The sequence below is a fragment of the Mustela nivalis genome (genome assembly GCF_964662115.1).
Source record: "Mustela nivalis genome assembly, chromosome: X".
NCBI classification, from domain to species: Eukaryota; Metazoa; Chordata; class Mammalia; order Carnivora; family Mustelidae; genus Mustela; species Mustela nivalis.
This window is the reverse complement of record NC_139040.1, coordinates 120589845-120603277: the sequence shown is the minus strand read 5'-3', so window position 1 is coordinate 120603277 and position 13433 is coordinate 120589845. Positions and strand designations below refer to the sequence as shown.

Genomic DNA, 13433 nt, shown 5'->3' with positions numbered 1-13433 from the left:
TCCATGGCAAGTGACAGAGAAATCCCACCTAGGGCTAGAAAGTGAGGGAAGGCTTCCCTGAAGAAGTGCCGCTTGAGCTGAGCTGCGCAGGATGAGTAGAAGGTAACCAGGCAAAGGGAGGAAGGTGCTGGAAGATGAGCAGAGGGGTGTCTGGCTGAGTGGGAAGAGTCTAGGCTAAGGGTGTGCATTGGCCAGGGTTTCACTGTGGACGGCAGAATCTACTCTGGCTAGCTGCCCAAATAGGGATTTCTGATAAGAGGGTGGCAGGTCTACCAGGTCTTTGGAAGGGCTGAAGATTATGACTGGGTTCTGGGCTTGCAGGAACAGTTCCCCAGACCACACGGCAGGGCTGGATGGCTGGAGGGCTGAGGGAGCTTTGCCTTTGCCACAGTCAGGTAGCTACAGAGCTGGGCAGCTGTCGCCATCGCTTTCAGTGGCAGCTCCACACTCTGTATGATCCAGGCCTGCCAAGTGAATGTTTTGTTCCCTGCCTCTTTTACCACGTGACTTGTTTTGAACCAGCCTTTCGTGGGCGTGTTTAGGGGAGCCTAAGTTCCATGTGGAATTCTAGCAGCAGAGGTATTTGGATAAGGTGCTTTTACTTAGCCAGCATCTGCAGTGCAGAGTGATGCTAGGAGGCACCGGGTGGGCCAGTATACCATGTGTAGAGCACACAGAGGAGACACAATCCAAGACCTGGAAGAAGGCCAGTGTGGCCAGAGCCCAGAGTGGGCGGGAGACGAAGCTGGAGAGGTAGACAGAGCCCTGTGGGCCATGGCACTGCCTTTAGGTGGGAAACTGATGGCTCAGAAGTTAGGTGGCCCAGGCAGCCATCCCAGATCCGAGCCCCGATCTCTCCGCCTCCAGAATCTGCACTCTTTTTTTTTTTTTTAAGATTTTATTTATTAATATATTTGACAGAGAGAGAGAGAGAGAGAGAGAGATCACAAGTAGACAGAGAGGCAGGCAGAGAGAGGGGGGAAGCAGGCTCCCTGCTGAGCAGAGAGCCCGATGCGGGGCTCGTTCCCAGGACCCTGAGATGATGACCTGACCCGAAGGCAGCCTTAACCCACTGAGCCACCCAGGCGCCCCCAGAATCTGCACTCTTTTTGCACCTCCAGTCTGTAGCCTCATTGTCCAAAGCATTTCTCGAATTCAGCCCCAGATCTTGAGTGTTAAGGGGAGGGCACAGTGAAGGAGGTTAAGGGTACCTTTACCTAACTGGCAAGGATTGGGGTGGGCATATTAGTGCAGTGGTACTGGCAGTCCACAGCCTCATCAAAATCTCTCCTACTGCTGACTTCTCACTTTCTCCTGGACTCCTCCAAGCAGATAGCAGAATCCCAAGGGAAAGTGCCCTGTGGAGTAGCAGATCTTGGGTCCCGATGGAAGAGCTGGAGATAGTGATTTTTCATAGGCATTTCTTAGGTTAATCAAAATAGTGTTAGTGCCACATACTAAAATAGCAGTGAAATGATTGAATACCTGTATTTTATGGCTGTCTACGGGATTCTTTCTGATGTGAGAGCATGCCAGATGTTTATAGGTGTGTGAGAAATCAGATGGTGCTCTGTCTGTATGATTTAGTAGTTTACTGGCCAAAGTCTACAACTAAACTAGATAATGGGAGAGATGTATAAGTATAGGTTATTTATATCCTGTATGAATATCTGCAGTCTGCAAAATTGCTGCATTGATTTTGGCATTGGAGTGACGGTATTCCTATTTTCTTTTCTTTTCTTCATGGTGAGTTCACTCTTTAATCCCCATCACCTATTTCACCCACCCCCACCCCGGGAGCCATCAGTTTGTTCTTTATAGTTAAGAGTCTGTTTCTTGGTTTGTCTCTCTTTTTGTTTTCCTTTTCTCGTTTGTTTTGTTTCTTAAATTCCATGTATGAGTGAAATCATATGGTATTTGTCTTTCTCGGACTGACTTATTTCCCTTAGCATTATACTCTCTGGCTCTATCCATGTTGTTGTACAAGGCAAGATTTCATTCCTTTTTGTGGCTGATTAATAATTCTGTGGTGTGTGTATGTGTGTACACACATACTTGCTTGCACCCCACATCGCTACCCATCCATTTTTTTCATGGACACTTGGGCTGCTTCCATAATGGCTATTGTAAATAATGGTGCAATAAACATAGGGATGTATGTATCTTATGGTATTTTGGGTAAATACTCAGTGGTGTGATTACTGGATCCTAGGGTAGTTCTATTTTTAATTTTTTGAGGAACCTCCATACTGTTTTCCACAGTGACTCCACCAGTTTGCATTCCACCAACAGTGTAAGAGGGTTTCTTTTTCTCCTCATCCTCACCAACACTTGTTGTATCTTGTCTTGATTTTAGCCATTCAGAGAGGTGTGAGTTGGTATCTCATTGTGGTTTTGATTTGCATTTCCCTGCTAGTGAGTGATGTTGAGCATCTTTTCATGTGTCTGTTGGCCATCTGGATGTCTTCTTTGGAGAAATGTCTGTTCATGTCTTCTGCCCATTTTTTAATTGAGTTATGTATTTTTGGGGTGTTGAGTTGTAGAAGTTTTTTTTTTTAAATATGTTTTGGATACTAACTCTTTCTTGGATATATCATTTGCAGATATCTTCTCTCATTCCATAGGTTGCCTTTTAGTTTTGTTGATTGTTTGCTTTGCTGTGCAGAAGTGTTTTTTTTTTTTTTTTTGGATCATCCCTATAGTTTATTTTTGCTTTTGTTTCCCCTTGCCTCAGGAGACATACCTAGAAAAATGTTGGTAGGGCTGATGTCAGAGAAATTACTGCCTGTGTTATCTTTTAGGATTTTTGTGATTTTAGGTCTCATTTAGGTCTTTAATACATTCTGAGTCCATTTTTGTGTATGGTGAAAGAAAATGGTCAGTTTCATTCTTTTGCATGTAGCTGTCCAGTTTTCCTAGCATCATTTTTTAAAAAGATTTTATTTACATATTTGACAGACAGAGATCACAAGCAGGCAGAGAGACAGAGGAGAAAGCAGGCTTTCCGAGGAGCAGAGAGCCAGATGTGGGGCTCGATCTCAGGACTCTGGGACCATGACCTGAGCCGAAGGCAGAGGCTTTTAACACACTGAGCCACTCAGGCACCCCCCCAGCACCATTTTTTTAAAAAAGATTTTTATTTATTTATTTGATAGAGATCACAAGTAGGCAGAGAGGCAGGCAGAGAGAGAGAGAGAGGAGGAAGCAGGCTTCCCGCTGAGCAGAGAGCCCAATGTGGGGCTTGATCCCAGGACCCTGAGATCATGACCTGAGCCGAAGGCAGAGGCTTTAACCCACTGAGCCACCCAGGCACCCCCCTGGCACCATTTTTGAAGAGACTTTTTCCCATTCCATATTCATTCCTCCTTTGTCGAAGATTAATTGACCATCTAATTGTGGGTTTATTTCTGGATTTTCTATTGTCTTCTGTTGTTCTATGAATCTGTTTTAATGCTAGTACCATACTGTTTTAATTACTGCTACTTTATAACATAATTTGAAGTCTGGAATTATGATGCTTGCAGTTTTGTTTTTTGTTTTTCTTTTTCAGGGTTGCTTTTGTGGTTCCATACAAATTTTAGGATCGTGTGTTCTAGCTCTGTGAAAAATGCTGTTGGTTTTTTGAGAGGGATTGCGTTAAATATGTAGATTGCTTTGGGTAGTATAGACATTTTAACAGTATTTGTTTTTCCAGTCCATGAGCATGGAATATTTTTCCATTTCTTTGTGTCATCTTGAATTTGTTTCATCAGTGTTTTATAGTTTTCAGAGTAGTGAGGGTGTTTCTTAAAAGGGAATGGTGTATTATTACAGGATGGTTGGATCAGAAAGGGAGGGAGAGGCCTCGGGCTTGCCGATTAAAAAAGAATGTATACTCTGGACTCTGCTCATGTTCTGGCTCTACCATTTTAGTAGGCGTGTGATCTTGGTAAGTCACATCCCTTCCTTTAACGCTCAGTTTCTTGTTCTGCAAACTGGAAATAATGGGACCTACTTCTCAGGGTTCTTGTGAAGGTGAAAATAGGTCATGTGTATTGGGTGCTTGCGGTGCCTGGCACTGAGCAAAGTAATGAATATGTGTTCCTGCACGTTCTCCTATGTCTATGGTGATTGCTTTGAAAATTTAGTTTGTCTTGACAAGCAGCAGCTCCATGTTACTCATTAGATTCAGATTCCTACACTTTGCAATCAACCTCCTAAGCAGTTGAAATTAGATCCCTGAGCAAGTTTGGCATCTTTATGGATGCATTTCCATGAAGAAACTGATAAGGTTAAATTGCTCTGTTAGGATTTAATTTTAACTAACTTCTCTACAGGCAAAGCCAGAAGTCATTTATTGCAACTTCCTGTGAATCTATAATTATTTCAAAATAAAAAGAAAAAAAAGAATTTTTTCTTTTAATTTCATTGGTAAAGGAAGGCACCCAGCCTCTACAGTTAGGTGACGTTGTTTGATAAATGTATATAAAGTTCAGCTCTAGTCATTATATGAGAGCTTAGGTTAACCTTTCTGTCTCTGGGTTGGAATTGTCTATTTGTCCAGTTATTTGTTCAGTCACTGAAAAAAAAACATGTATTGAGCATAGGCACTTGTCTGGATGCTGGGGCTACAGCAATGATCAGACTGGACCAGTTTTGCTGCCCTCATGGACCTTTTATTATAGTGAGAGTGGGGTGTGAGACAGAGGATAAATACACAAGATTATAAAATACTACACCGAGTAATCAGCTGGAAGGTCAAAACTAAATTGTTGAGCTCCATCTTGTTTTCTTCATTCCTCATTTAATCGTTTTCCCAGTTTTACCCTGGCCCTCTCTTCTTTTTATTTGGTACATCTTCTCTTCAAGTCTCCTTCAAACCCATGAAAGATAAGCTCCTATTAACCAGACATAGAAAGGTGGCTGTAAAGATGTGTCCACATACCTGCTGTCCCTATAGATGGCCTGTGCGGACAAATTATAAAATGGACTAGGCTCAGAGTTGTCTCATGTTATTAGGTGGTAAAATTACAAAATGAAGCCGCGTGCTTCTGTGTTGAGTGCAGGAATGGCTATGCTGTCCTGGGCAGGCCTGCTTTTCCTTTGGGCCTGGCCTAAAGGATAGTTAGACTGATAGTTGCTGTGACAGATATGCCCCATGTTTTTTTTTTTCTTTTAATGATTTCATTTGTTTATTAGAGAACAAGCACAAGCAAGGTGGGAGCGGCAGGCAGAGGGAGAGCGAGAAGCAGGCTCCCCACTGAGCAGGGAGCCCAGTGTGGGACTTGATCCAAGGACCCTGCAATCATGACCTGAACCGAAGGCAGCCACTTAACCGACTGAGCCCCCCAGGTGCCATGCCCCACGTTTTAATGACTTCATCGCATTGGTATATGTTTCACTCATCTAACAGGTTGGTAGGCAGCCGTCCTCCATATGGTGATTCAGGGACCAGTGGTCCTTCTGTCCTGTGGCCCTCGGGGACGAGCATAGAGGACTGCAGGGTGCTAGCTCTACTACGTGGAAGTAGTGCCGGTCACTTGTGCTCACATGGCATTGGCCAGAGCTCGGTCACATGGCTGCAGCCAGTTGCAGGGAACATGTCATTGCTGGGTGGGCAGCCACAGCCCCGCAGTGGTGCTTCTGTACTAGGCCTCGTGTGCTGTACATGCCCAGAGCACAGCTGCCGTAATCCCACATAGCAGCACGGCTGTCATTTGCTCCTATGACTCTTCTTTCTTCTCAGCCCCATGGCTGATGAGTGAGCATGATCTTTCCTGAGGCAGATTCATATTCCCTTGGGCTCTAGTCTGGTCTAACCAGCCTGTTAGTCCTTCTTTCTCAGTAGGGGAGATTGAGTCTTCTCACACCTTTGCTCATGAAATCATGTTGTGATCAGTGGTTGCACTGAGGCCGTCTTATTTCTTCCAAAATATTGTTGGCAGGTGATGCGTTCTCACATACTCTCTGTGGGCTTTCCGTCAGCTTTTGCTACTCCAGATGGTTTGTTTACTAAGGCACCGGAAGGACACCGGTGTGAGAGCACTGCATCCGCAGGTGAAACGGCGGCCTCCAGGGTGGGATTGGATTCTCAACAGACGCGCTCTGTGCTTGAAACAATAGACACACCCTTTGTAAAGTCTCCCTGACGATGCCTCCTTGCAATTCATATTATTCATCTGTGCTTGATTTTTAAGATACTTCAGGGGTAAATGTCACCTTTTGGGATTTTATTAATAATATTACTTTTTAATGAGTCTTTTGAAGTCGCTTTTATTACAAACAGCCAGTTTTCCCTTGAGATAATAACTTGTAGTGCCAAATATTTGCATTTCACTTGAAACTAAGGGTTTGAATGTTTGAAATATAAGCAAATCTAATTCTCCTGTGTCTAGAGAAACTGCATAATGAACCATATGTATGTGGCTTAAGCAGACAGATGTGGAAGGTTTCTCTCTCATTTTATTTTTTCTTAAAAACACTGGCAGAACTTAAAATTGGCAGCAGCTAGCAAATAGCTCTCCCCAGCCGGCAAAACCACTGGAGCTAGAGTTGAAGGGGACGAGTCCTCTTAGGGTGCTGGCCCATGTGGGGCTTCTCCAGGCTCTGGCATCTCCTTGGAAGCCCGGGGCCCCATAGTTCATCTCCCCATATTTCTTAGTCTCTCTCTGGTGGCTGAATTTTCACATCTTTGTCTGTAAAGTGGAGCCAGTTGTTTCAGTTGACTTTGGGGTTCATTTGGAGAAGGTGTTCCATGCATCTGGGTCCTGCAGCAAGATGGCCCTCTAGCTGCTGACAGAGAGGTCCTTAGCTGCCATCCCACTGCTGGAATGGGCCTTCCTCTGGTCCTGACCATATGGCTTTTTTCTTTCTGTCACCTCTCATCACTCCCTAACTTTGGGCCATCTTGACCTCTGGCCAGGGTTGCTCATGTGGTCTTAACTTGTCCTCCTACCTTTAGTCTTTCCTCATCCATTCTCGTCACTGAAGTGATCTTTCTGTAACTGACAGCTGAGAATTTCACTGTTCTGTTTAATACTTACCTGTGGCTCCCTACTGTCTTCTAGATCCAGTCTGTATCTCTTCACCTGGTCCCCCTGGGCCTTCATGATCCGGGCCCTGCTTGCTGTCTGGACTATCTTCTGGCAGCTCCGCTGACATCCGCGTCGTACTAGCAGCCGATTCTGTCTGCATGTAGTCTTTCCGAAGATGACCATTGTCTGTCACTTTTTGTGTCATTTTCTGTTCCTTTTGTTGGTGTTGCTCTACATGTTTTGTGGCATTGCTTCTCAAACTTGGGTGTGCTTCAGGTAATCTAGAGAACTTGTTAAACCACAGATTCCTGGGTCCCACTTCCAGACTTTGATTCCCCAGATGTAGGGTGGAGCCTGACGTTCCGTGTTTCTAGCGAGTCTCCAGGAGATGCTGATTTGGGTAGTCTGGGGACTATACTTGGAGTAGCAAAACTCTAGAGTAGCCTGTCTTGTTGTAGCACTTGCTTCATTATTTTGGGATTGCCCATTTGTCTTTCTCTCTCATGAGACCCTAGTTTTCCTGGGAAAAAGAATCAGTTTACCCATCAGTATAGCTGAGTCACTGGTGCCTGGGATATTCTTGGTGTTCAGTAAGTGTCTATTGAATGAATGAATGAATGAGTGGGTCACTATTCATGCAGCAAAGTTCAAATCATTTTGCTTCTTGTGATGAGCTTTCTTTTAGACTATTTCAGCCTAAGAATGTGTGGAATATGACCTACTCCTTCTGTATGCCCTCACCTGACACTGAAATACTCACTTAATGAGTATTGAGTGAGAAAATCCCCACAGAGATCAGAGACCATGGATGAACTATAGGAAGATAGACATGGATTTCTTTTGATAGATCTGAAACTTTATGTGAAATGGATTCACAGGTTTACTTTCATTTAGCACAATATAGAGTAGTGTTTCTGCACCTCTTTTATTTTTTTATTTATGTTTTTAAAAGATTTTTCTTTATTTATTCGACAGACAGAGATCACAAGTAGGCAGAGTCAGGCAGAGAGAGAGAGAGGGAAGCAGGCCCCCCACTGCACAGAGAGCCCGATGTGGGACTCGATCCCAGGACCCCGAGATCATGACCTGAGCCGAAGGCAGAGGTCCAACCCACTCAGCCACCCTGGTGCCCTCTGCACCTCTTTTAATATAAGGCAAACATCTGAACTTACTAGAGCCTACCAATAAATGGATCTCACACTACTTTTTAGAATCGGTGGTGTGCCTGCTAGGGCTTATATGCAGAGTAAAGGGATACATGATATGGTTCTGGTCCCTCAGGTTGAAACCTGAATGATGGTATTTCAAGAGCACTTGAAATGTTCAAGTATGTGTGATACTAATCATAAGGTTCATATTTTTTAAGATGCCTAATTACTTGTTTATTAAATCAGTTAACAGCATGCAGTGAGAAGCAAGTTCTGGGAAGGAGAATGAGGGTAGGTTAACACATTTAGAGCAAGCCCATAAAAGGGCCATGCTATGTTATGTACAGGTTATACAATGTTCTTATGCCTTCTCCCTCTTTGTTGCAAGGCCTTGTTGGTTTTAGGGAGCAGGAACTCTCCTTGCCAGCTTAAGTCTTCTTGTAAAGGAGGTGGGGTTGGAGTTCTCTTGGGAATCCAAGAAATGAGCGACAAGGAGTGGCCCATTGGCCCTGAGGAGTGGGAGTTCTTAGTTATTCGTGCTTGCCCTAGTTGCCTTGGGTTTGCTTCTCTCTCTGGTTGTCTGCTGGCTGCCAACGGCCATCCTCGCCCCCTATTCTTTTTAGTATTTCTCTGCCTCACAGGTTCTGCTTAGGCTGGCTCTGGTTCTTCATGGCTTCAAGCCCCACTGAGCCCTCACTCTGTGTCATGGCCTCATTGCATCTGTTCAGGGTCTGTTTTCTGTGCTTTTGATCTTCATGTTTCTTACCCACAGCCCTAGTAATGAGCATCTGGCTGAAGTTTTTCTTGCTAGGGTAGAGTTTTCTCTGCAAGAGGGTCCCAGAGGCCAGAAACTGTGTGCCCTCTCTTCTTTACTTGGACTCAACTGGGTGAGACCAGGTGTGAGGTGGGTCTTGTGGTGCACATGTGGCTACCAAGCCCACCGTTGTATCAGAGCTTTATTTTTTTTTTGGTATCAGAGCTTTTTGTATCACCTTTGTATCAGAGGGGATGGGAATTGCCTTCTCCGGTGGCTGTGGTCCTGGCAGGTACACTGGAGAGCCCTATGGGGCAGTGGGACTCAAGTAATAGGATTTGAGGAGGCTGGGATCAGAGGAGGGATGGTCTGGGAAGAAGACAGAGATCTGACCCATGGAGAGCCAGCAATGGGTGATCAGCCTGCTAAAAGTGAGCAGGGGTGGGAGGTTGGATTGTAAGTTCCCTAAAGGCCACATGGGGGAGGTGGATGTTTTCTATTAGGCGACAGGTCATCTCTGTAGGCTTTTAAGCTCTGTTGTCAGAATAGCCTTGAGACCTGCCAAGAGGCCACTGATGCAGGTCGTCAGTGAGATAGTGTGGGAGAGGAAATAGAATGAGCAGGTGGTCATGGGATTGGAGAAAGAACAGACATGGGCTGTCGTAACAACAGCAGCCAGATATGGCAGCTCCGATTCCAGGCGGCAAGTAGTGTATTCTAGGGGAGCGGTAGCTTCTGGATCAGACCCAGGAATGTAGCAGCTAACACCCAGCACAGAGATTTTCATGCCTTCATTTGCAGGGTGGTGGTGGGACAGGGCTTTTCACCAGTGTCCTGCTGGGTTTGTGAACCATCTGCTTGATTGTTCAGTTGTAAACATCCATTCTTGTGTCCAGCCCATACCCAGCTTTTTAGATACATTTACTCCAGCTGTTTCCTTCAGTGCCAACCAGAAGGACAGTGTTCCTGGAAGTCCTACACATTATAATTTGGCCAGGAACCCAATCCATTGTGTACTGATTCCCTCTACCCTTGGTTTTGCCCCTGCAACCTGTTCAGACATCTGGCCTCGGTCAGAAAGTGCTAGTGTGGAACATTTGAATTTGGCTCTGGGATTTGGTGGGAGTGTTTCAGAAAGTTGTGTGGTCCATTGGGTGCTTAGACTGAATTGTGACCTTTCTTGCTTTATTGATATTGTTTATTATCAGAATCATAGGAGTTTCTGAAAACAACTTGGATGCAACTCAATTTCTAAAAATTAATTTATTTTTAAAAATTGAGATAAAATGGGGATGCCTGGGTGGCTCAGTTGGTTAAGCGGCTGCCTTCAGCTCAGGTCATGATCCCAGCATCCTAGGATCATGTTCCACATCGGGCTCCTTGCTCAGCAGGGAGCATGCTTCTCCCTTTGCCTCTGCCTGCCACTCTGCCTGTGCTCACTCTCTCTGACAAATGAATGGATAAAATCTTTAAAAAAAATTGAGATAAAATGGTATATAATGTTGTATTAGTTTTAGGTGTGCAGTGTAATTATTTGATATATGTATATAATGCAAAATGATTATTACACTAGTTAACATCCATCATCATACATAGTTACAGATTTTTTTCTTGTGATGACAACTTACAAGGTTTACTCTCTTAGCAACTTTAAAAACATAAAGTACAGTATCATTAACTATAGTCACCATGCTTTGCATTACATCTCTAGGACCTACTTATAACCAAAAATTTGTACCTTTTGACCACTTTTACCCAATTTCCCTCCGCCCCATGCCTGACAGCCACCAATCTGTTCTCTGTATCTAGGAGTTTGATTTTTTTCTTGGTTCCACATATAAATGATATCATACAGTATTTGTCTTTCTTTCTTTCTTTTTTTTTTTAAGATTTTATTTATTTATTTGACAGACAGAAAGAGGCAGGCAGAGAGAGGGGAGGAAGCAGGCTCCCTGCTGAGCAGAGAGCCCGATGCGGGGCTCGATCTCAGGACCCCAGGATCATGACCTGAGCCGAAGGCAGAGGCTCCAACCCACTGAGCCACCCAGGCACCCCAGTATTTGTCTTTCTATGTTGGACTTAATTTCACTTAGCATTATGTTCTCAATATCCCTGATGCAACTCAATTTAAAAAAGGCCTTCTAAAGAGTAGGCTGACTTTTTTGAACAACAGATAAAACAGAGGGGGTAGGGACACCTGGGTGGCTCAGTTGGTTAAGCAGCTGCCTTCGGCTCAGGTCATGATCCCAGCGTTCTGGGATCGAGTCCCACATCGGGCTCCTTGCTCCGCAGGGAGCCTGCTTCTCCCTCTGACTCTGCCTTCCACTCTGTCTGCCTGTGCTCGCTCTCGCTCTCTCTCTCTCTGACAAATAAATAAATAAAATCTTTAAAAAAAAAACAGAGGGGGTAATTACTTGCTGACTGCAATAATGCAGTAATGCTGATTGCAAATAATGAAGGATATGGACTCATCTCTTAAGTTGTATGGGCCTTCATTTCTTCATCTGAGAACAGGATAATAATACCTGCTATGTCTACCTTTCAAAGGTTTTGAGATGCTCAGGTGAGATAGGTATGTGTAGTGCTTTGTAAATTTGAAAGCATTCTATGAATTTAAGATAATAACTAATGATTAGTGGCTTCTGGGGCATTTAAAAATGTCTGATATACATTTAGTGGAAACTCATCTGGTATGAAAACTTTAAAGATGACACCTCAAAGTTATATCACAGCTCAACATTTTATAGTCTTATTTCATCTCTGAAAGTCACAGAGGAGAGAGCTGAGTGTTCCTGAGAATTACTTGCTGGAATGGGGTGTGTGGGGGTGGGAGGAAGGGTGCAGAGATGGTCCGCTGTCATTTCTAGGGATAGCGAGTAGAATGCCCTCCTAATGATTAATTTCTTGATAGTGTGTGCAGAAGCAGGCAACTTGATGGGTTATTTAGCAGTAGTATCTCTCCATTTTTTTTCTAGTCTCCTTTTGTCCTAAAGGGTCACACTCCTTGTGTTCACCTTAGCCTTGGGGTAGATGGGAGGAATGGAACAAAGACTTAGGCTCCTCCTTCCAGAATCACCAGTTTTGCTTCTTTAAGCATGGCCTAGTACAGTCTTTTCTCCTGAAGTTCGTTTCTGGTTCTCCTTATCCGTAAATCCTCACATTTGCCTTGCATGCCCCCTAGTGGCATGTCTGATGCACCCCGTGTTATGTTGCCCGGTTTGCTATGATCCCAGGAGCAGTTGTTCTCTAGACCCAGTTCTATTACCAAGTGTTACCCACAGTTCACAAATGCAGAACGACAGGTTCTGGGATCCTGACTTACCACTCGAGTAGGACGTGGGGAGGTGGAATTGGAATCAGAACTTTTGATTCCCAGAATTATACAATGGAAATGCCTCAGAAAAAAGATGACATGGTTATAGCTTTTGTAGATCTAAAAAAAAGGGTTTAAAAGAAAGCTAGATTATTTTGCTGCCTACTCAGCTAACCTGAAAGGATAAAAATGTAGTCCGTATTTAAGGATAAGAATGCTCATCCTTTTGGGGCACCTGGGTAGTTCAGTCAGTTGAGCGTCTGGCTCTTGATTTCACTCAGGTCCTGATCTCAGGGTTGTGCGATTGAGCCCCGACTCTGGCTCCATGCTGGGTGTGGAGCCTGCTTAAGATTCTCTTGCTCCCTCTACCTCCATCACTCCCCACCCTGCACTCGCTCTTTCTCTAAATAAATAAATAAATAAAAATGTTTAAAAAGAACGATCATCCTTTTTACTCTTTCTTCAGCACATTGGAAGAACTTTCTTCACTCACCAAGTGTTCAGTATTTCATGCTCAGTGTTGTTAACAACTTTGAGGTATCCAAAAATTTACGAAGCATGATGTCTGCCCTGCAGAAGTTTATGTTCTAATTATGTCCTAGTTACAAGGTGTTTAAATGTATTCTCTTAAGGAAAAAAAATAAGTATAACGCATGATGGCTTTTGCTGATGTTTTCTATTTTTACCTCTGAGCATTTGCTTATTTATTTTTTAAGTCCTTTTCCGTGGAGAGAGAACCACATGATAACAGCAGTAATTACCCGGAGGAACCCTGGAGGATAACAGAAGAACAGCGCGAGTACTACATCAATCAGTTCCGATCCCTTCAGCCTGACCCGAGTTCCTTCATTTCAGGTAACTAAGCTGATGGGTGAAGACATGGGTCCCAGTACTGTTCCACCGGTAGCAGTACACATCTTGAGAAACAGTTCACACAAAATGAATGTGACATCCTTCTGTGATTTTGATTTGTTTTCCCTCTATGACTGAATTTCTTATCAACTGTAAACCATGCAGAAAAATACTTGGCAATGACATTTGGAGGATAATGTTTCAGTTTCAAAGGTTTAAGTGGGAATTTGGGGGAGCCTGGTCTAGACCTGTGCCTTATTAGCAGAGCAGTTCTTGAGATCATAGACTGTGGCACCAGGATGACCTCTTTAATTGCTTATTCATATTCAAGCGAAGATGTAGTGTAGCCTTCT

At 44.0% G+C, this 13433-nt stretch overlaps 1 protein-coding gene across 9 annotated transcripts in view; it reads left to right on the top strand.

Moving 5' to 3' along the window:
- Nucleotides 1–13433, top strand: part of REPS2 (RALBP1 associated Eps domain containing 2) — a 232071-nt gene that overhangs the window by 93345 nt on the left and 125293 nt on the right. For all 9 annotated transcript variants that reach the window (XM_082718393.1, XM_082718389.1, XM_082718391.1 and 6 more), the window contains exon 6: nucleotides 12945–13083. In XM_082718393.1, coding sequence (XP_082574519.1) covers nucleotides 12945–13083 — 139 coding nt within the window. The remainder of the gene's footprint in view (nucleotides 1–12944; nucleotides 13084–13433) is intronic.